This window comes from Macrobrachium nipponense, chromosome 43, assembly GCF_015104395.2.
Source record: "Macrobrachium nipponense isolate FS-2020 chromosome 43, ASM1510439v2, whole genome shotgun sequence".
Classification (NCBI taxonomy): domain Eukaryota; kingdom Metazoa; phylum Arthropoda; class Malacostraca; order Decapoda; family Palaemonidae; genus Macrobrachium; species Macrobrachium nipponense.
The window spans coordinates 11,484,931-11,508,756 of NC_061104.1; the positions used below are offsets into that span (position 1 = coordinate 11,484,931).

Here is a 23,826-nt window from a genome sequence, read left to right on the forward strand (position 1 = left end):
CATCAATTTGTCTTCCTTTCGCCGTCGGCTAGCCAACAGGTTCCCCCACTGTATTCAGTGTCGCTTGGCTTCTTTTAACCCGGTCTATGAGACTCGGGTATTTGCAAAAACCTTTTTACACCAAGGTTGCTAGGGGTTGCAGGGCTAGAGGCCCCTTTCGTCAGCGTGGAGGAACCGGAGCCCAAGGGCGAGCTAGAGGTGCATGGTCAGGAAAGGAACCCGACCCTCATCATCTCAATGAAGTTCCTCAAATAGGAGGCAGGCTGTATCTCTTTTAACATCGTTGGGGGTTCAGCAGCTGAGCGGAAAGCATAGTATCCATCTATCAGCATCCAACCCAAGGGTTGATGGATTACTCCAGGGATCTTCTCCAGAAGGGAGCAGTCCGGGACAAAGAACTTGAAATTTCAGAGTCGTCTATTCAGTGCCCACCCAAAGAAAGGGACCGGGACCAAAAGAAGGGTGATCTTAGACTTGTCCCGTTTAAACTGTAGCATTCCTTGCGACAAGTTCTAAATGCTGACCACTCTCTCAGGTACGGGCCTTACTTCCCCGTGGGGGCGTCACCACCTCTATAGATCTTACAGACGCCTATTATCATGTCCCGATGGCTCGGCACTTCCATCCATTCCTGGGCTTCAAACTAGGGAAAGAAGCCTATTCCTTCAAGGTGATGCCCTTCGGGCTGAATATAGCCCCAAGGGTTTTCACGAAACTGGCGGAGGTAGTGGTGCAGGAGCTAAGGTCTCAGGTTTTATTGATTGGTTGGTGGCGTACCTAAACGACTGGCTAATCTGGGAGATGGCCAAAGACAAGTATATGAAAGCCACGGACGAGGTCATATCTTTCCTGGAATATATAGGGTTCAAGATCAACAGGACCAAGTCCCAATTGCCCCAGAATCCAAGTTCCAGTGGCTAGGTATCCATTGGGGCTTGGATTCACACAATCTTTCCATTCCATCAGGGAAGGGGATGCCAAGGTAACAAGCCAATTCTTAAAATGCAAAAAGGCTTCGAGAAGGAATCAGGAGACGATCCTAGGCTCGCTCCAATTTGCCTCAGTCACAGACGTTCTGTTGAAAGCCAAGCTCAAGGACATCAATCGAGTTTGACGTTTAAAGGCCAATGCCAAGTGTCGCGACAAGTTCGGCCGGGTACCTCTGATTCCCAAGGAACGTCTACGTCCATGGGCAATGGCCGAAAACCTAGCCAAAGAGTTACAGTTGCAGTTCCCTCCCCCGTCCCTACTGGTGCATACAGTCGCATCACTGTCAGGTTGGGGAGGTTATTCACAGCATGACAAGGTTCAGGGAACTTGGTCACCTCAGTTTCAAAAGCTTCACATCAACATCCTGGAAGCTATGGCAGTGTTTCTGACCTTAATGAAGCTCCGTCCTCCGGAGGAGACTCATATCAGATTGGCTCTCGACAGTGCGGTAGTGATACACGGTATAAACAGAGGTGGTTCAAAGTCAAGTCATGTGAACCACGTGGTGATAGCAACTTTTTCTCTAGCTGACAAGAACACCTGGCATCTATCAGCTACCCATCTGGCAGGAGTCCACAATGTAGTAGCAGACGCACTGTCCCGATCAGTCCCCTGGAGTCAGAATGGTCACTGGACCAGGAATCCTTCAAGAGGGTTGGTATGAGTCACCGGGTCTGAAAGTAGATATGTTCGCTACAGGGGCAACCACAAGCTGCCTTGTTACGTAGCCCCAAATATGGACCCTCTAACATACGCTACGGACGCCCTGAGTATAGGTTGGAACCAGTGGAGGGAGGTTTATTTATTCCCTCCAGTGAACCTTCTCCTGAAGGTGCTGCACAAGTTGAAATCCTTCAAAGGTCAGGTGGCTCTCATAGCTCCTTACTGGCCCAAGAACAATTGGTTTCCCCTTCTCCTGGAACTAGGTCTTCGTCCTCACCCTCTCCCGGACTTTAGGCTGTCGCAACAAGTTCAAACGGTGACTGTGTTCGATTCCTCAGGTCTTCACAAAACCCTATCTTTATGGATTTCATGAAGTTTGCAGGTAGGAGGGTAGGGGACATTGATCCACAGAACATTTTGTTCTTGGAGTCAGACAAAAGAGAATCTACACTTTGCCAGTATGGTTCATCAGTTAAACAATTGCCTACATTTCTCAGGGAATCAAATGTCAAAGTAAATGACAATGAACGTGCTATAACATTCTTCAGGACTTTATTCGAACAAGGCTTGGCAGTTGCCACAATAACAACCACTAAATCAGCTCTGAAAAAGATTTTTCCTCTCGGGTTTGGTATAAATCTATCTGAGTCTTATTTCACCTCAATCCCAAGGGCTTGTGCACGCCTGCGGCTTATTCACAGGCCGTCGTCAGTGTCATGGTTTCTTAACGATGTTCTCAGGTTAGACTTTAAAACAGACAACTTCAAATGTGATTGCCAAACCCTTTTGCGTAAGGCACTGTTTTTATTAAGTCTGGCTTCAGGTGCCAGAACATCGCAGATGTCATCTTTATCTAGTGGCCAAGGGCATATAGAATTCCTTTCCTCGGGTGACGTGTTGCTTTCACCAAATAAATATTTTATGGCTAAGAATGAGAACCCTTTGGTTAGGTGATCCCCATGGAAGGTTGTTCCGATTCCGCAACATCCTTCTTTATGTCCTGTTAAAACTCCTAAGGATTATTTATCTAGAACATCTACCTTTTCCGAAGGCCCCCCTCCCCCCCCTTTTCATGTGGGGCGGTGGTGGTACCATATCTCTAAAGGGCATTGCAGCAGTTTTTGTATTTTACCAAGAAAGTCAGCGCAGGGTCCTTTCCCAAAGCGCGTGGTATTCGGGCTATAACAACTTCTGTAAATTTCTTCAAATATATGAACTTTGATGATCTGAAGAAGTATACTGGTTGGAAGTCACACTGGGTTTTCCAAAGCATTACCTTAAGTCTTTGGAGGATCTTAAATATCATGCAATAGCTGTAGGGAGGTCAGTGTCTCCTGCTACAACATCAATATAGTACTGTCCTTGTGTCATATGAATATTTTCCATTATGCCAGCATTATTAACATTCTACCTACCGCAGCACATTTCTTTGTTATTTGACTTGGTGTATGGTGTTAATTTATACAATTTAATATTCTATTTTGTTTCAGAGTGATGTAGCTTGGTGTTTCTCTGGTACAATTTCACGGGAGCGACACGGCTGAGCCTAGAAAAGGGATTTTGACGTAGGAAAAATCTATTTCTGGGCGAGGAAGCCGTGTCGCCCAGTGAAATCCCCCCTGGTTTTCCCCCCCCCCTTCCCCCCCCCCCGCAGTGCACCAAGCTTCATTGCTATCGATAAGTATGACGTCACAGACGCCTTCAACGGGGTAGCTAGGTGTGACCTATGGGTCGGCTCCCCGTATTTAGGGTCTTTTGATGAGGAAAAGGCTAATTGGAGGGGTTGCTGTGGTAGTGTTTAACAGTTGCCCCAGTTTTATACCGACACCTTTTATATAGGTGAGCGAGTCAGGAGCTTCTGACATGTCCAATTTAGCAGTTCTCTGGTATTATAGCAATATTTTACTAGAAATAGTGCTAAAGCAGACATATTTCACTGGGCGACACGGCTTCCTCGCCCAGAAATAGATTTTTCCTACGTCAAAATCCCTTTATTTGAGTACTAGGTACTGCACATTGTTTTAAGCATATTTTAAGGTAGGTAAGCATATTTTAAGGTAGGCTATAAAGAAACCTGGTGGATAAACAATAGTTAGTAAGTCTAGCATCACAAGACTAGAGATTATAATATATGTTGTACCTATACACTGAAGATTTATTGTTAGGTAAGTAAAAAGGGCGACATTATAGGTAATGGTATGTCATTTTTTGTTGTTGTCTGGCATAGCTACTATATGTCAGTACCTAGTGTATAGTTAGTTTACTAACTACTATTTTGACTGGTCAAAACAAAATCATTGAACATCTGAAACACATGAAATTCAGTATTTAAAACTAGCATCTCATGAAGTCAGTGTTTAAAACTAATATCTCTAGTGTAGGTTAAAGATAACATAGACTACTGATAAGTATAGTTATATCAAAATATGTAAAGGTGTTTACTGTGTTACATCTGAAACTCACTAAGCCCCAAATGATTTAGGACTTTTGATAAACTCAGGATAGCGTAGGGGTAGTTTAGCCCAATTTAGGGTATTGTAACTTATAATTTTGGCATTTGTTTTCTTTGGCACCAGCATAAACTATGCTTAGAAAATAAATGTTAAACTTGCTTGTAAATGAATGCTTTGGTAACAAGTTTTTGTTTATTCACAACAGTGCATTTTCTGCCATTGGACTCATGATAATTTGAGAAGAATCTATACCTCAAGCTTAGACACACTGTGGCCAGAACTTTATTGGCCAATCCTGTAGCAAGTTCAAAAATGCATGTGTTTTTGAAAGTTTCAATATCAGAGTATAAAGGCCAGCTATGATGGTGGCTGTGCCTAAGGTCAATTTAAATGGTAAATTTTGATATGGTGTCCATAATTAAAAACAGCGTTTTAAATACTGGTTTCCTGATGGTTTTTGTTTCAATTGATTTGATGCGTATTTCTGCTGGCAATATGTAAACTTATAGATAGTTCTCCTTACATATAACATTTTATGGGACCATATTGGGAAACAGAAGTTTTTGTGCAGTTAAAACCCAAAATAAGATAGAATGTGGAATAATTATTACAGATACACAACCTAATTCAACCTAACCTGGAGCTCCTTAACCTAACCAGATATAAAAGTCCATAAATTGACAGGGTTGTTTCCTTACTAATCTCCCAAACCTAAATAGGGTGCCAGGTCCTACTTGACCAGCTTCCCAGATGCTTTGGCACTTTTCCTTAAGTTGACCTAGATCATGAAAGAGGGATACATTCCAACCAAAGGCAGTCCATATTGCAATGTCATACTTGACTAGGCTTTGTCTCTCTGGCCCTTGTTGAAGATCATGAAGTATTTATAGTTTTGCCTTAAGAGGTGATAGGGCAGATGTTTGCCATGGTTTGGAATGGATGTTGTTAGCTTTAGGTTGTAGGGAGTGAGTTAGCAAGATGATAAGTAATTTCCAACTGAAGTTAATCACAATCATTTGAAGCATCAAAAATTCATATAAAACTTACATTGCATATCTATCTGAGTTCAATTATCAGTAGCAAGTTAAATTTCACTGTAACTAGTTAAAACCCCCTAATGAATTGTATCAAAAGATTTTTATTCTTCTTGGTTTACATATGTAAGGTTTGTTAAGAATGAGGCAGGTTAAGTTAAGGACAGAAAATGATCCAAAGTCTGTTTCAGAAGGAAACCAAGGACAAAATAGTAGTATGTACTGAATTGGATCATGAAAAATCTATTAATGCCTTTATGCAGTACCATCAGCTAACCAGCTAGGCCATGAAATGAATCTAATTTAATATACTTTAAGACTAACAAGTTGCATGTCAAACCGTCCATCAAAGGTGGTGGTGAAGCTTTTATTCAAGGTCGGTTGCTCTCATTATCAGAAAACGTATCATTGATTTCAATCAAAAGGTATAATGTATTCTTCTGGCATTCATTTTTCATGACATGCACTCATTCTCATTTTTATAAATTGTTTAGAATGGTTTGAAACTAGAATTCTGGGTATACATATAATTTAAAGTACTCGACTTTGCTGAAGGTTGCAATGGAGCAGTTAATATATATAACAAAGGAAATTCTGATGTTAATTTAGAAATCAAAGTGCAAGAAATAATTATTTCCAGTGGATCAGGTTAAAATCACTAATACGTACATGATTTTGTTAATACGTATCTGAAGACTGGTAAATAATACATACTTAATTTAGCTGGAAGGATAAAACAGAGCTAATTCATTGGACCTATGAGGCCTTACAGTCTTGATTGATGTTCCTCCCATGAGCCATTTATGGAACACTGTCTTGTTTGGATAAGGATCTTTGTCTTGATAAAATTGCTGGAGGTGATGGTTTCTTTATTTCCTAGTACGGTAATATTAATAGTAAGGCAGTCCCCGGGTTACGACGGATTCGGCTTACGACGTTCCGAGGTTAAGGTGCTTTTCAATTATATTCATCAGAAATTATTTTCAGGGTTACGACGCATGTTCCAGGGTTACGACACCTACAACGCTGATCTGCCAGAAGAAATATGACACCAAAAATGCAAAATACATAGTTTTTAATGCACCCAAAGCATTAAAAGTAAGGTTTTCTTAGGATTTTTGACGATGTTCTGGCTTACGACGATTTTCGGCTAACGACGCGTCTCAAGAACGGAACCCGTCGTAATCCGGGGACTGCCTGTATTAATATAGTTATGGTTAGCAGTACTGTAGTCAGTACTGTTGTAGTAGGCTTTGGAAGAGGGTTCTAAGTGTTTTTCTTTAATCTTTTTTTCTAAAAGAAGTGTATGATGTTGTGGTTTGGTGTCTTTATTGACTTGCTTTCTTCATTTATGGGAGTGTTCTTTTTCAATATTTGAATTTTATGCCTACAGGTTGAATGACAATGAACAGTGTTGGTGAAGAATGCAGTGAACTGAAACATTCTTATGACAAATGTTTCAACAAATGGTTTGCGGAAAAGTTTTTGAAAGGAATAAGCAATGAAGATGACTGCAAAAGTATATTTACAGCATACCAGAGCTGTGTAAAGGTAAGATTTTGTATGTGTTTTTAATACTGAACTATGTGAATTCCTATTATGAAGAAAGAAATGTTAATTCTAATGTTACAGTCAGATAACTAGTGGTCTCCTATATGTAGTATTGCATCATTATTTTATCTGGCTCATTGCTATCCAGAATTATGGTTCACATTATCTATATAAATAACCTAGATTAGCAAAATATTAAAAGCCAAGATCTTGGTTTTATTTATGAATGCAAAAGGGATTTTGACAAAGAAAAAAATCTATTTATGGGCAGTGACCTGTGTCACCCAGTGAAATGGTTCCTTTAGCACTCATTTCTAGGTATAAATACAGGTAGTGCTCGAGTTACGATAATCCGTTTTACGATAATCCGATGTTACGATGGGGTTAGCAATTAATACTAAAAAAAAAAAAAAAAGTTGAAAATGCGTATTTTTAAATTTCGCGCACAGCGAGCGCTGGCAGCAGCGTACTACGCTGTATGATATATTGGCCCGAGAGCGAGAGGCTGGCGTAGGTACAGCGGCAATGAGTTCGACCTCACTTGCGCTCGTTTTGAACCAAGTAACATTAGGTCGGTGTTCGTTTGTGATTTTTGAGAGTTTTTTTAAGTACCGAAAATTAAAACAAAAAAACTATGTCTGCCAAACAACCAAATAGGTGTCCTGCTGGTAGTGCAAAAAAGAAGAGGCAATCCATCACTTTGGAGCAGAAACTGAAAATAATAAACCAGCGTGAAGCGGGAAAGGCAGTCATGGTTATCGCACGTGACGAACGTTTATCGCAATCGACGGTATCCACCATCCTCAAGGACAAGAAACGTGTAAAGGATGCTGTAAAGGCATCTGCTTCAGTTCATTCAACGGTTATATCAAAGAAGAGGATAGGGCGGGTCCTTTGAAGAAATGGAGCAGTTACTGGTCACGTGGATGGAGGATCAAATACAAAAGCGTATGCCGCTCACCCTCTTAACCATTCAGACAAAGGCGCGCATGCTTTTTGAAGAACTGAAGAAGAATTATGATGATAACCACAACAAAAGTTTTGCAGCAAGTGCTGGATGGTTTCATCGTTTCAAGAACCGCCATAATTTTCACAGTGTGAAAATTAGCGGTGAAGCAGCAAGCACTGATGCCGACGGAGCCGCTAAATTTAAGGATGTTTTACACGAGATCGTCGTTAATGAAGGCTACTTGCCAGAGCAAATCTTTAATGTTGACGAAACCGGACTTTATTGGAAACGTATGCCACAACGGTCCTACATCCACAAAGAAGCAACGGCGATGCCCGGGTTTTAAGGCATACAAGGATCGATTGACTCTTCTGCTTGGGGGAAATGTGGCTGGGTATAAACTTAAGCCCTTTATGATTTATCACTCAGAAAATCCAAGGGCTTTAAAAAACATCGACAAGCAGACACTTCCTGTGCATTACCGTCATAATAAAAAAGCTTGGATGACTGCAATATTGTTCGAGACTGGTTCGTTCATTGCTTCATTCCGGAAGTGAAAGATCATTGTAGGAAAAATAACATCCCCTTCAAAATTCTTCTGATTCTCGACAATGCTCCTGGCCACCCTCAGCACATCGGAGATATTAACGAGAATGTAAAAGTTGTGTTTCTGCCACCAAACACAACTTCTCTCATACAACCCATGGATCAGGGTGCTGTGGCTACGTTCAAGGCGTATTATCTTCGGAACACGTTTGCGCAGGCTGTTCAGGCTACGGATAACGAGGAGAAAGATCTCAGAACTTTCTGGAAAGAATTTAGTGTTCTTAACTCCATTATGAACATTGGGGGAAGGGCGTGGAAGGAGGTAAAGAAAGAGTGTATGAATGGGGTCTGGAAAAATCTGCTGAAAGTGTATGTGAACTCGTTTAAAGGTTTCGATCAGAATGAAGAAGAAGTGGAAATCAATAAAAAGATCTTGATACTTGGGAAAAGTTTAGATTTAGAAATTGACGAGGAAGATATCCAAGAACTTATAGATGTGCAAGATGTAGAGCTAACGGCAGAGGATTTAATTGCACAAGTGAAATGGATGGGGACGAGGAACGGTTTGCCAAAGTTCAGAGGGCTCATCAAGACAGTGTTGCATGTTACCGATTAATTTATGAAGAACGAAAAAAACGCACTGTGCAACCTACAATGGATTTTTTTCTTCAAGAGAACGACTCCAGTGCATTCCGCTTCCCCAGCCCTACCCCTCACTTGAGACTCGATCCTGTACGTCTCGGAACAGTTGTTTCCTCGAGGACACCTGAACTCTGAACTAACAGAAGAAGAAATTCTATCTGAGGAAGAGCGAATTGATGATCCTGCTGCTTTATCATCATCCTCCTCTTCCGATCTTTAGTTATAGTAGCCATGAACAGCCTGACACCGATCACGTATGCCGACAACGGACCGAATCTTGGAGAGTACCCTTTACGCTACAGTCTGATCCTTGTTCTTATTATTAAGTTTCTTTTTATACTTATCATAAGTCAATCTGCATTGAAACACCCGAACTAGCTGATATTAATAATTACTATACCTTATATGTATAGGTATACTGTGTAGTGTAGGCTAATCTTTCATATATGTGTATATAGCCTAGCCTATATGGTACTGATTAACTTAGTGTAGGCTAGGCTTTATCCGAGATACGATTTTCTCAACTTACGATGGGTTTTTCGGAACCTAACCCCATCGTAAGTAGGAGAATACCTGTATTGCTAAATATACCAGAGAAAAAAGCTATATGGTAATGCCAGAATATTCTGGCTCGCTCACCTTTATTTAAGGTGTCGGTATGGTATCTGGAGCGAGTGTAACCACTACCAGAGGTCCCCTGCCATTTAGTCTCTTCCTTTCTCAATATCCCTCGTCTACAGAGGAGCCGTACTAGGCCCCCGCTACCCACTACTGCTATGGCTAGCACTTTGTTTACCATGTCTGTAGATAGCACCCAAGCTTGGGCCAGATTAGGGTGTGGAAATTAGAGGGTGGGTTTTACTGGGTGACACAGGTCACTGCCCAGAAATAGATTTTTCCTTTGTCAAAATCCCTTTTCTGTGCCTACCCTGTGTCGCTCCGTGAAATAGTAACAGAGAATTGGCCCAACCAGCTTGGAAAGATGGTGTAGATAAATTACTGTAAGGAAATTGAAACCTGTATAATTATTAAATATTATTTAATAATAGTTATTCAATCTACAAATACTTAATAAATTTCCTTAATACTATGAAGATTTTTAATGATATCCTTAAAATACAGTTCTAATCTACTAATAGGGTTGTATAACCCAACATATAACATTAAATGAATCCTACACCACTAAACAAGAATTTATTTACAAAATTTTGCACCAGATAACCATATGTACAAGCAATAAAGATCATAATACAATGCAGGTGAAAATCAGGTTAAAGTGTGCAACCCAGTAACAACCGAGCTAAGGTCAAGAATGCTAGCGAGGCAGGTAGGAGAGAGAGAGATGAGAGAGAGACATAGGCTACTTAGACTAGTTACTACCATGCTATGCAGTGTCAGGGGAAACTGCGTTCCCCGCTGCCACTGCTGGGAATTTAAGGGCCTCTAAGGATTTTAGGTAGTGGCGTTTAAATACTGTCGGTGATTTCCAGCCTGTATACTTTTTGAGATCGTCAAAGTTCATGTGTTGAAAATAATTAACTGATGCAGCTACCGCCCTGACATCATGTGCTCGCGGAATTGATTCCAGGTTAGCTTGTTTGATAAAATATAGAATCTGCTGTCTGATTCCTTTTAGGGAGATGGTTCCACCATTTTCCCTAATAAACAAGGGGCCTGAAGTTTTCATGGCAGTTCTGTTTAAATAGGCTTTTAGTGAATTAACTGGACATAAGGACAGATCATGAGGAAGAGGGACAATTTTCCATGGGGCCCACCTATCTTGTGGGTCTTCGTTTTTAGCCAAAAATTGACGATCTGGTAAAAGTAATAATTCTCCTGATGGGAGGAACTCAATATGGTCTGGTTCCCTAGAAAGGGCTGACAGCTCAGATATTCTAGCTCCTGAGGCCATACTTATTAGGAATAATGTTTTCCTTCGGAGCGTTATTTAAGTACATGACTCATTAACAGTGTCCGACGCTGTTTAAGGACATCATTTAAGAACCAGGAGACCGTTCGAGGTCTATCTATTGGTCTAAGTCTAGCACAAGCCCTAGGAATAGAGGATAAATACAAATCTGTAAGATCAATATTAAATCCAAATTGGAATATTTTCTTTAGTGCTGATTTAGTTGTAGTAATAGTACTAGCTGCTAATCCTTTCTCGAACAAGGTTCTGGAGATGGTTATCGCCAGATTTGTAGTCATGGTTTGTGCTCCTGTCTTTCAAAAAGGTGGCTAGCTTCTTCACTGCTGAATCATATTGATGCAGTGTTGATTCTCGTTTATCTGATTCTAGGAACCGGATGTTTTGAGGATCAATGTTGGCATCTTTCTGTGCCGCAAACTTCATGAAGTCCATAAAGTTAGGGCTCTCTGAATTCCTGAGGAAGCGGACACAGTCTGCGTTTGTACCAACTGCGTCAGTTTGGGATTGGGAATCCGTCGGGGCCGGAGTCCCAATTCCACTAGTAGAGGGAACCAATTGCTCCTGGGCCAGTTGGGAGCTACTAGTGCGATCTGACCTTTGAAAGTCCTGAGTTTGTTCAGGACCTTCATTAGTAGGTTCACCGGAGGGAAGAAATAAATCCTTTTCCAGATATTCCTGTCTATTGCCATAGCGTCTGTGGCATAAGCCAGAGGGTCCAGGTTGGGGGCCACATAGCATGGTAGTTTGTGGTTCGATTCCGTGGCAAAAAGGTCCACTTGAAGCCCGGGCACCTGTTGGCAGATCCATTTGAATGACCCTCCCTCCAGGGTCCACTCCGACTCCAGCGGAGTAGTCCTTGACAGAGCGTCTGCCACTACATTTCTTACTCCCGCTAGGTGAGTGGCTGATAGGTGCCATTGGTTCCTGGCCGCTAGGGCAAATATGGCTATCATTACATGGTTTACATGGCTTGACTTGGAACCTCCCCTGTTTATGCAGTGGACTACCACTGCTCTGTGCAATACTAGCTTGATATGGATTTTCTTGGCTGGTAAGAGTTTCTTCAGTGTTAGAAACACTGCCATGGCTTCCAGTATATTAATATGTAGCTGGCAGAATGACACTGACCAGGTTCCCTGCACTTTCTTGTATTGTGAGTATCCGCCCCAGCCGCTCAAGGAGGCGTCCGTATGGACTACTAGGGTCGGCGGAGGAAACTGTAGAGGTTCTGATTTCGACAGACTCTTGACTTCTGTCCAGGGGCGGAGTCTCTTGCGTAAGATCTCCGGGATACGTGATACTTTGTCCCGGGATCTTCTGTTCGCTCTCAATCGCCAAACTTGATTTATATCTTTTAGCTTGGCTTTCAGTAGTACGTCCGTAACGGATGCAAACTGGAGTGAACCTAGGATTCTTTCCTGGTTTCTCCGGGACGTCTGCTTGTCTTTGAGAAATTGTCTTGTAGCCTTGGCTATTTCTCTCCGTTTTACCGGCGGAATTGATGGAGTGTGCGAGTTTAGGTCCCATTGGATTCCTAGCCACTGAAAACGTGGTGCCGGAGTTAGACGGGACTTGTTCCTGTATATCTGGAAACCTAGGTGTTCCAGGAACTTTATCACTTTGACCGTCGCCTTGCGGCATTTTTCGACGTCTGTGGCCCAGATGAGCCAATCGTCCAGATAGGCTACTAACATTACCCCCTGAGTCCTTAACCCTCTTACGCCGGAGCGGTAAATAAAAAATTGTCTCCCGTATGCCGGAGGGGTTTCGGAGTGAGCGCGGAAGCGGAAAAAATATTTTTTTCAAAAAATCACAGCGCGCTTAGTTTTCAAGATTAAGAGTTCATTTTTGGCTCCTTTTTTTTCATTGCCTGAAGTTTAGTATGCAACCATCAGAAATGAAAAAAATTATCATTATCATATATAAATAATGCGATATATGATAGCGCAAAAACGAAATTTCATATATAATTGTATTCAAATCGCGCTGTGCGCAAAACAGTTAAAGGTAACAAGTTACTTTTTTTTTTGTAATGTACACTAAATTGCAATCATTTTGGTATATAACACATTGTAAAACGATAAAAGCAACACAGAGAAAATATTATCACAAAATAATGCATGAATTCGTAACGCGCGGACGTAAACAAATATTTTTTTCAAAAATTCACCATAAATCTAAATATTGTCCTAGAGACTTCCAATTTCTTTCAAAATGAAGACAAATGATTGAATATTACTATACTGTAAGAGTATTAGCTTACAAATGCAGTTTTCGACCATATCTGACGAGGTAAAGTTGACCGAACGTCGAATTTTTTTATATATACAGGCGGTCCCCGGGTTACGACTGTTCCGGCTTACGACGTTCCGAGGTTACGACGCTTTTTCTTAAATATTCAATGGAAAAATCTGTCCTGGGTTACGACGCTTGTTCCGAGGTTACGACGCTGACGCTTCCGACGCTTCGAGTTAACGACGCTTTTAAAAAACGCATACTATGATAAAAATCCTTTATAGTTTAGCACAGTATATTAATAAAAATCAGTTTCTGGTTAGATTACAACAAAAATTTTGAGGTTATGATGATTTTCAACACTTTTTATGTCGTATTTTTCTATGTTTTTTAGTGACGCCTCATATGTGGAACTAGTTTCCGAGCGAATGAATACATACTAGCTTGCGGTGCGCAAAGTTTACATATAACAGTCCAAAAGCGCAAATAATGAAAAAGTCATTGCTTGTTTCCAGTAATAATAACAAAACGAAGTTTCTGGTTAGATTACAACGCAAATTCCAAGTATCCAAAGAGAGACATTATCCAGTAATTTGATCAGAGAGAGAGAGAGAGAGAGAGAGAGAGAGAGAGAGAGAGAGAGAGAGAGAGAGAGAGAGAGAGGCGTCTTCTGACGCTCCGAGTTAAGGACAGAGAAGTGTTCGTTTCGTTAAACGGCCTCTGACTCATGCCAGTAAATGTTTTGTTGATACAAATAATATAAGCCTATTTAACGATACGTTTACTTTAATTAGTCTATATGATACATAAATAGTAATCAACTGTTCTTGTAGCCCTCAAGATTTGGCAAAATCGAAATATCCAAAGAGAGACATTATCCAGTACACTGGAACCTTGACATACGAATTTAATTTGTTCCGTTACCATCGTCGTATATCAAAACAGTTGTATCTCAAAGCATTTTTTTCCCCATTAAAAATTAATGTAATATGTATTAATCCGTTCTAGCGCTATGAAACCACACCTAAACACAGCTAAATTACATATAATATACACAATTTATACACAAATAAACGAGTAATAACACACATAATGATAAAATAACATAGCAATGTGATAAATGATAATAAATGTTAATAAAATCAATTAAAAAAAGAAAGGAATTTTACGAAAGATGACGTGAGGCCAGCAGGGGGAGGAGGTAGGGAAGGGTGGCAGGGAACGATTATTTACGTATGTACACTAATAACTACGTAATACGTAAACACAAATGAAATAACATTGCTAAACAATAATTTTTATTTATTTTTTTTAATCAGTTCGTAGTTTAGAAATAATGGTGATGCCTTGGAAGGTTTTATAGCTTCCTTCTGCTTGATGATCGTGGATATTGTAAAAGGATTTCGACCATACTCGTTTGCCAAATCGACGATACGAACGCCACGTTCATGCTTTGCTATAATTTCCTGTTTTGCTTCCATCGAAATAATTTTCTTGGGTTTTTTCTTATCACCTGCTTTGTCTTTAGCTTTGAGACCCATGGATAATAATAAAATAGACAAAATAACACGAAAAATAGGCACAAATACAACGAACTAAACAACGACGTGTTAACATGCAGCACCAACAAACAAACAGACTGAACGCCATTTATCGGTCGCCTATACAACTAACACTCATCGCAAAATCGTATCTCAAATATTTCGTTGTATATCAAAATTTTCTGTTGTATCTCAAAACATTCGTATATTAGGGCAATCCTATGTCAAGGTTCCAGTGTAATTTGATCAGAGAGAGAGAGAGAGAGAGACGCCTTGGCAACAATGGTCTCCGGGATTGACATAACGTTTATTTTCTGAACAGATAGGACAGAGAAGTGTTCGTTTCATTAAACGGCCTCTGACTCATGGCAGGAAATGTTTTGTGATACTAATATATAAGCCTATTTAAAGAGACGTTTTTTACTTTAATTAGTCTATGTGATACGTAAATAGTAATCAGCTGTTCTTGTAGCCCTCAAGATTTGGCAATATCACTCCAGGTTGTACATAAAACTTCAAGAATGTAGTGTCACCAGAGGATTACAATAGTTTTTACCTTCAAGAACCAGCATTCTTTTATGAAAATAACTCCAGGTTTTACATAAAACTACAGGAAACAACATGTAGTGTAACCAAAGGATTACAAGTAAGGTTTTTATAACTTTTTATTAGTTTAAGACATATTTCCAAGCGTCGTTCCGGCTTACGACGATTTTCGGCTTACGACGCGTCTCAAGAACGGAACCCCCATCGTAACCCGGGGACTGCCTGTATATATATATATATTTTTTTATATGTAATTATTTTGGAAATAAGAAAAGCTACAACCTTCGAATATTTTTCGTTTTATTCTACATGAAATTGCGCACATTTTCATATATAAAACTATGAAATGCCTAATATGAAACGGAGCAAATATTCCGAGTATGGGACGTACGCATTTCGGAGGTTTGTGGCGGAGAATCTGCGCGCGGAGGGAAGGAAAGATTTTTTTTTAAATTCACCATAAATCTAAATATTTGCTAGAGACTTCAAATTTGTTTCAAGATGAAGATAAATGACTGAATATTACTAGAAGTAAGAGTTTTAGCTTACAATTGCGTTTTTTTTCGACCATTTCGGTAGAGTCAAAGTTGACCGAACGTGGTTTTTTTTCTATTTATCGTGATTTATATGCAAATATTTCAAAAATGAGAAAAGCTACAACCTTCCGTTATTTTTTGTTGTATTCTACATGAAATTGCGCACATTTTCATATATAAAACTTTATGTACGGCTAATTTAAAAATGGTGCAAACATTACCACAATCGCATGTATGATTTTTTCAGAAGAGTTACCGCGCGGACATAAAGAAAATGTTATTTTTTTCATAAATTCACCATAAATCAAAATATTGTGCTAGAGACTTCCAATTTGTTGCAAAATGAAGGTAAATGCTTGAATAATACTAGAATATAAGCGTTTTAGCTTACAATTGCGTTTTTCGACCATTTCGGTAGTCAAATTTGACCGAATGTTGAAAATTTTGGGGCAAGTATCGTTATGTATAGAAAATATCTCAAAACTGATAAAACTACATCCATGGGGTGTTTTTAGTTGTATTGTGTGTGAAATTGCGCACATTTCCATATATAAAACTTTATATAACGGCTAATTTTAAAATGGTGCAAACATTACCACAATCGCATGTATGATTTTTTTCGGAAGAGTTACCGCGCAGACGTAAGGAAAAAGTTTTTTCATAAATTCCCCATAAATCGAAATATTGTGCTAGAGACTTCCAATTAGTTGCAAAATTAAGGTAAATGATTGAATATTACTAAAATATAAGAGTTTTAGCTTACAATTGCATTTTTTGACCATTTCGGTAGAGTCAAAGTTGACCGAAGGTTGAAATTTTGGCAATTATCGTTATTTATATGAAAATATCTCAAAACTGATAAAAGCTACAATCATGAGTATTTTTTTGTTGTATTCTACATAAAAATGCACACATTTTCATATATAATACTTCATGTAGCGGCTAATTTACAATGGTACAAAAATTATGTCAAAGTGACGAAATAATTTTTGAGATGTGTCACAGATACTTTTTAGTGCGGCAAGAAAGAAATTCGCTCTTGCGCGCCTGCGTAACGATTGTAACAAAACAACACCTTGATCCGTGAACTCCAGCATCCCCCAAGGTTGCATGATTTAAAAGTTTTAGGCTGGTAGGCCTTAAGTAGTCCTTTTTTCCGCGAATTTAAAAAAAAACTTTTGTAAGTCGACGTAAAATACGTCCGGTCGGCACACGGGAGATAAAAAATGTCGACGTAAAATACGTCCAGTCGGCGTAAGAGGGTTAACTCCTGGACTATTGTTTCCGCTATTTTTGTAAATATTCTGGGCGCTATGTTGAGCCTGAATGGCATTACTTTGAAGGAATAAGCCTTCTTTCCTAGTCTGAAGCCTAGGAAGGGGCGGAAGTGTCTTGCTATCCTGATATGATAGTAGGCGTCTGTAAGATCTATAGAGGTGGTGACGGCCCCACGGGGAAGTAAGGTCCGCCACCTACGAGACGGTCAGCATTCGGAAATTGTCGCAATGAATGAATGAGTTTAGATGGGACAAATCTAGGATTATTCTTAGTTTGTTCGAGTCTTTCTTTGGAACGCTGAACAAGCGCCCTTGAAACTTTAAGTTTTTGACTTGTGACACTACCCTTTTTTGAAGTAATTCTTGGGTATACTCTATCAGTTCCGCTGTTGGTCTTTGGTAAAAGGTGTTTGATGGAGGAGGATCTTGTATCCAACTCCATCCTAGACCTTTGGTCACAATACTCTGGGCCCAGGTGCTGAACCCCCACCGATGTCGGAAGAGGTACAGCCTCCCTCCTACCTGAGGAGTCTCACTGGTTGGTGAATGGATGGCCACCACGGGCTCCCAGGAAGCCTTTGCCTCGGTTGGAGGCTCTTCCGCCACCTCTGTGTCGGAAGGCTTCTCTGGCACTGCTGCCTCTGGCAAACCTGTTATACCCTTCAAACGCTTGGGTTTCAAAGGTAGCATTGTATGCCGTAGAGACAGAGAAGGAGGTCGAAGCCGGGGGTTGTTGAGATGGCTGAGTCAGAAGCACAAACTGCTGGTGAGGTTGTGCTTTTGTTGCTGACGGTTGACTCATTTGAGCCACTGGAACCGCCTGAACCATCGTCTGTGGTTGAAAGGATTGGAAGGGTTGAAACTTCCTCAACTTCTTCTTACCTTTGGGATTCGTTCCAGCGGACTCTGATTTCCTTTTAGGAATGAGTCCCCAGCAAATCTTCAGACTCTGGCTCACCCTCACTGCCTCCGCCAAGACTTCGTTAACGGCTGAGTCGGGGAAGAGGTTTGCTCCCCAGATGGAGGATCCAATTAGTTTATTTGGCTCATAGCGAATGGACGCTTCAGCCAGAACGTACTTCCTACAGTTCCGCCTTGCTATCACAAAGTCATACAAGTCACACTGTACCACGTGAAGCAATGACTTTGTAAGCACTTTGAACAACGCCTCATCTTCGTAGATGAGTGATGTAATTTCCGACATGGTGGTGGAGTTGAGGGACCTACTCGACCTCAGTCTGGCGTCATACTCGGCCTTGATCAGGCTGTCTGGAAGCCTAGGGAGCCGTTCGCTGAACAGTGTGTTACCACAGTCCGGCGCCAGCTTACCTACAGAAAAAGTGGCAGGTGCGTCTACCCAACAGTCTGTGCTTCCGGGGAGCAGAATGGAAGGCAAATCTGTTTCCCGGAGCTGTGGCATTGGTTTGTCTTCCATGGCTGCCTGCATGGTTAGCTCAGCCACTTTGGATAGACATGGGGTAGGCGTTTCTTCGTTTACCACGAAGATGGTAAAAGGGCTCTTATGAGCCGTCAACCTGGTGTTGACGCACTGCCACTCTGTCAAGCTCCGGAGCCAAGCTTGTTGAGCTTGCTCCCTGGGGAAGATGACAGTTTCTTTGGGGATTTTATCCTCCCTCACCATCGCGTCTTCTGTCAGACGGGCGTAGCCGATGAAGGGAAACTGGAGTCCCGGAGGATAGAACTCGAAGTCTTTCAGTCTTTGAGCTCCGCATCCCTCGATGGTAAGCATACCATCTGAGAACGGTGTGTATGCTGCTGACCTCCAAGGGTTGTTACTCTTGAAGGGAGGCAGCTTTGAGGAGTCCTGCATTGGTAGGGGATGAACTACCTGCCCAGACTGAGGCTGTCCAGTTGCCATAGAGTCTCGGAGACCCGCCACTAGGTTCTCCTGAGCAACCATCCTCTCCGAAAAGGATTGGATGGACTGGCCTGAGGCTTCCAGCTTGGATGACAGCTGGGAGAACATTTCCTGGAACTTGGTCTGGACCAATGTTCCTACCATGTTCCCCATCTGCTGCATCATACTTGCAGAGAATGCCTCTTGGTCAAAGCTTGGTACCGGGGTCCTAGGTTTTGGAACCTTTGCTCTCGACCTCTGTTGAGGGGGAGTCGCTCTTGCCATGTCCGCCTCGGGGTTAGGAGCCGATGGCTTAGTGACGCGGCTGGTTCCGGACCTTGGCTTAGGCAAGGATTTCTTCATCGCCTTAAAGTCAATCGGGTTTTTGACTTTAGGGACCACCGAGGAAGACTTCGGTCTAACCGACTGAAGCTTCCCGGCGAATCCCTGGAAAGAAGTGGTAGAAGAAAGAGAGGAAGACTGAGATGGGCTCAAGAGCAAGCCTTGAGCCCCTACACTACTTGCCTCACCAACATTCCTCCTCCGGCGCGGCCGTGGTCTCTGCCCGGATCCTGGCGATGATGGGGGCCGCTACCGCTGCCTCTACTGCCGATGACTTCTTGGCTCCGGGGTAGATGATGCCAGCCATCTCCTCAGAGAGCATGTTGGGCTGAGCCTTCTTGGCATTGCGGCCAAATCCACTGACCCAGGTCTTCAGGGTAGCCAGCGCCGCGTCCTTGATGGCTTGGATACTCTGTAAGAGGAAGTTATGTCAACTCTTAAACTAAATACAATCCTTAGTCTAGTATGAATCAACACGATATAGTCCATCTGACACTCGTATCATTATCAAGAATGGTACATACCGGCTCAGAGGTGAGTTCATTCACGAGGCCGTAGCAGACCTCACATCCTTCGTGGTGCCAAACCAATGGATCCCCGACCTTGACAGCACAACCAGCGTGGGTCCTGCATACCACGTGCCCACAGGGCTCTTGGAGGACGGCAGTACAACCCGTCTCCAAACACTGCAAGATCTGTAAGTCAAATGATACATGAGTATCACTATTTAGACCCACCGGAGGTGTGTCCGGTGGGGCATACATTATTCTACAGTCATCGGAGGTGACTCCGGTGACAGAATATTTTTACCACTAGGGTATCATGCGTCCTTGTTCTCACCAGCTCTGGGGTGCAGCTCTTGATCTTGTCATGTCTTAAGTATAGGGCTGGTGGAACGGGACAGGTTAAGTGAAAACCTGTCCTGACTCCGGTGGCGCCGGAGACGTAAAATCTAGAAAATTAGGATTGCGTCTCAAGCCCGTTCTCCATTCCTCTAGGGTGAGGGATGGAAAGAGACAAATCAAGACAAATGAACAAGGCCGATGGGCTAGTGATAACAAGTACCTCGGTTTGTAATATCCGGCGGAGTAATAAGTCTGCCATAGTAAACAAACCGAAGTATAATAAGATAAGATATCTTATTGGATAAAACTGACAGTATATGTATCTAACGTACATAACCACATGTGTACATATATATATGTGTGCGCATGCATAACTAACTGATCCAACAGCAGTGGATCGTTACCTATTCCGTGTCTAAATACACCTAGCTATTCCGATACTGGGTCCGGCTTCATGGGAACAGAACAGGGGATTGGTAAAACCTGAGCCCATACCTGGTCAGTAAGGAATCAGAGCTATTTGCATAGCCAATACCTTGAAGCCGGGATCCCGGATCCGCCAGAGCGGGGGACAGGATTGGTGAAAGAAGACCATGGAAAGGGATATGACAACATGGGCCGGAGAGCGCACCGCCCGGTCGAGCCAGGTGGCCAGCCGAGGCTCGCCCGAGCAGGGCACCCCCCCCCCCCCCCCCCCCCCACCTCCTTATTAGGCGAGGAACTCGGATCGGCTATGTGGCGTAGCGTGAGCGAGTCCTATACCTACCCCACTGAGGTGGGTGCGAGGGGGAGGGAGGTCGGCTAGCGGGGTGGCTCGCACGCGATCAGCTGGAAACCCTCGCAGCCAGGTGCACCACCATGCGGTAGGAAGGATCCAACTGATCGGAATAGAAGGCCTAGGCCTACTAACACATGCTACTAATAAATATCCGTATACTATACGGATCTAAACATACACACATATATATATATACATACTGTCCTAACGCGGGGGAGATATGAAAAGAAAATAATTATCGAGCGAGAAAGGAAGCAACGGGTCCTCTCGAACTGCTGGCCTAACCTTCACAAACCGAAACGATCTGAACAGGTTGACCTGGCAGGCTCTGAGCGGCCTGGTCTAGATTGCCAAATCGAATTTATTCAACCGAAAGGCTGGAAGACCAGGGTGGCTCGAGGACTGTAATGTATAGGCTACGGAAGAGCCAAGGCTCTTCTGTAAGCAGACAAGGGTGTCTTATAGTAGAACTAAAATATATATAATATAGCCTAAAATACACCTTGGCTAGAATATAGGTTGGGATGCCCGCCTCAAGATGTAAATAAGGCTAACTGAACTAGGCTAAGTCCCGAGAGCATGCGGTTCGGTCGGTAGGCTATCCCCCGCGATCGGACAAAATCTCAGACGTCAGTCAATAATGAAAGCATCTACAAACGTATGGAGAACTGCTAAATGTTTGAAAATCGACTCCAATTAGTATAGGGGACTAATTGGGAATCTATAGGAGCATAAATATATGCTGGTAGCGAATCACGAAATGGCGGCGTGGGGACGGCAACGCGCAGGCTGCTGCTCCCTCTATATAATCACATTAAACATGTTTATATCGCCTGTCGCTACCTTAAAATAAGATCAAACATTAATTGCAGTACTCAACTTAGATTCAGCAGCAACTTGACGTTCCATGGTGATAAAGATGGATAATTCCGAACGGAAACACAGATAAGCAAAAAACATGTGCAACGTGGAGAGTGCTAACGAAAGGAATGGTAAACAAAGCGCTAGCCGTAGCAGTAGTGGGTAGAGGGGGGCCTAGAACGGCTCCTCTGTAGACGAGGGATATTGAGAAAGGAAGAGACTAAATGGCAGGGGACCTCTGGTAGTGGTTACATTCGCCCCAGATACCATACCGACACCTTAAATAAAGGTGAGCGAGCCAGAATATTCTGGCATTACCATATACTAGCTTTTTTCTCTGGTATATTTAGCAATATTTATACCTAGAAATGAGTGCTAAAGGAACCATTTCACAGAGCGACACAGGGTAGGCCCAGAAACATAATTTTACAATAGCCCAAGCTCTGGTCAGCAGCTCTTTGGATACCCAAAAACAGAAGTGAATATTAAAGTGAAAGGTTTTTTAACAATAGAATTTCGTTTGATCTGGGATACAAATTCTTGCCTTCTGGTAGTATTCCTCTGGGTAAATGGCAATTGGTAAACCTTGGTAACAATGTACGTATAGTATCAACTGCTGCTAGGCAATTCCCCCTACTCACCTGCATTCACTGAGCACTTTTTCTTTGGATATCCATAGAAAGAGGATGTTTTGCTGTGCTCCTTGTAACTTTTGAATTTTTTTTATTTTCGGGACACTTTGTGATTTTTTTCGTGAATCGTATGTAGTACCAGAAAAGAACGAACAGTAGCATGTGAGGGATCTTAGTGAGTTTGTAGGGACTTGTGTCCTCTTGTTTATGTGGATCCCACACTCGATACTCTCTTTATGTAAGGGTAAGACCTACAGACCAGATCTTCCCTGTAAAAGGTTTGAGTTGGTCCCCTTTACAGCAGAAAAATTTTGGAAAAAGGAATAAGGCTAAAAAGCAGACACTGGTGTCTTTGGGAGTTAATTTACTCTCTTTGATATCACCAAATCTTTTCAGGCTTTTACAGTCTCCTCCTCCTGGTGGGATAGGTGACTGCACCTGAAGATTAGTTATCTCTCTCTCTCTCTCTCTCTCTCTCTCTCTCTCTCTCTCTCTCTCTCTCTCTCTCTCTCTCTCTCTCTCTCTCTCTCCAGTTTGATATAAAAACAAAGCTAATTTGAGGGAAGTGGTTCAATAAGTAGGACATTAGCTAATTAGAGGTGTCATATGCACTTATGAGTAGCACAGGTTTTATTCTTTCAAGTAAATTGTTTTCAATTTTATATATTTTGTATCAGTTTCCATTTGGCACTAGAAGATTTATCCTCTCGTTAAGACCGTAGGTTTGTTAGCTATGAAAAATACAAATTAATAAAAAATTTGTCATGTTTTCATGTGAGAAAATTTGCATCTGTTTTAAGAAGAGAAATTTCGCAGCTGTTTTAAGAAGAGAATTTTGCACATTTTCTGAAGATTTTATTATAATGTTAAGATTTTGAGTGTGGTACTTTTAGTTAATGTAATGGCTTTAATTTTTAATTCCAGAAAGTGCTGAAGTCTCAGAACATCAACATAGCAGAAGTTGAAAAGGATGTGCTGGGAACAAGTGAAGAAAATCATCCTCCAACCTGATGTCTTCCGATAGTATAGTGCTCATTTTGCACAACTTGTAAATTGTTAAATTAGTTTATTTCATTACGAGTTTGTTTTATTACTTTTTTTTTTACATTGTTGCTTGCTGTAATTACCATAACAATTGTATAAATTGATGTTTGTTCCTTTGTACAGCTAGTATTCGTAAGGATTAGTATTACAGTATTAAACTTGGTGCTCCAAACAATTTTTTTATTAATTTCCAATCTTTACAGGGTGAGAATAGAATTATGCATGGAGTTTGCTGATATCACAGCTATAGTAAAATCTTAAGGTAAAGTTTCTGATTCAATTCTTTGTTTATATGAGAATAACATGGATAGGCATGAGTTATCAGGTTAACAGTAATAATTGAAGTATTTTAAAGGTTGTTTCTGTTTTTTGGAATTTATTGGTAAATGTTAGTTTCCTGCTGGACAATTAAAAAAAATTTGGAACATTTTTCAGTCTTCATGACTCCAGTGTAAATCTAGGGACAGTAGTAGTAGTGTAGTAGTAGTAGTAATAGTAATAGGATTCTATGTGTGTGTGTGTGTTTGTGAGGGGGGGGGGGGAGGGGAAAGCAGCATTTCATTCATGTGGCCG

The 23,826-nt window shown here is 41.6% G+C and overlaps 1 protein-coding gene across 1 annotated transcript in view; it reads left to right on the plus strand.

Moving 5' to 3' along the window:
- Positions 1-23,428, plus strand: part of LOC135213527 (TP53-regulated inhibitor of apoptosis 1-like) — a 25,747-nt gene extending 2,319 nt beyond the window's left edge. Inside the window, exons 2-3 of the mRNA XM_064247444.1 lie at positions 6,534-6,691; positions 23,134-23,428. Of these exons, the coding sequence (XP_064103514.1) occupies positions 6,539-6,691; positions 23,134-23,220 (240 nt within the window). The 5' untranslated portion in view covers positions 6,534-6,538 and the 3' untranslated portion in view covers positions 23,221-23,428. The remainder of the gene's footprint in view (positions 1-6,533; positions 6,692-23,133) is intronic.
- Positions 23,429-23,826: the final 398 nt, after the last annotated feature.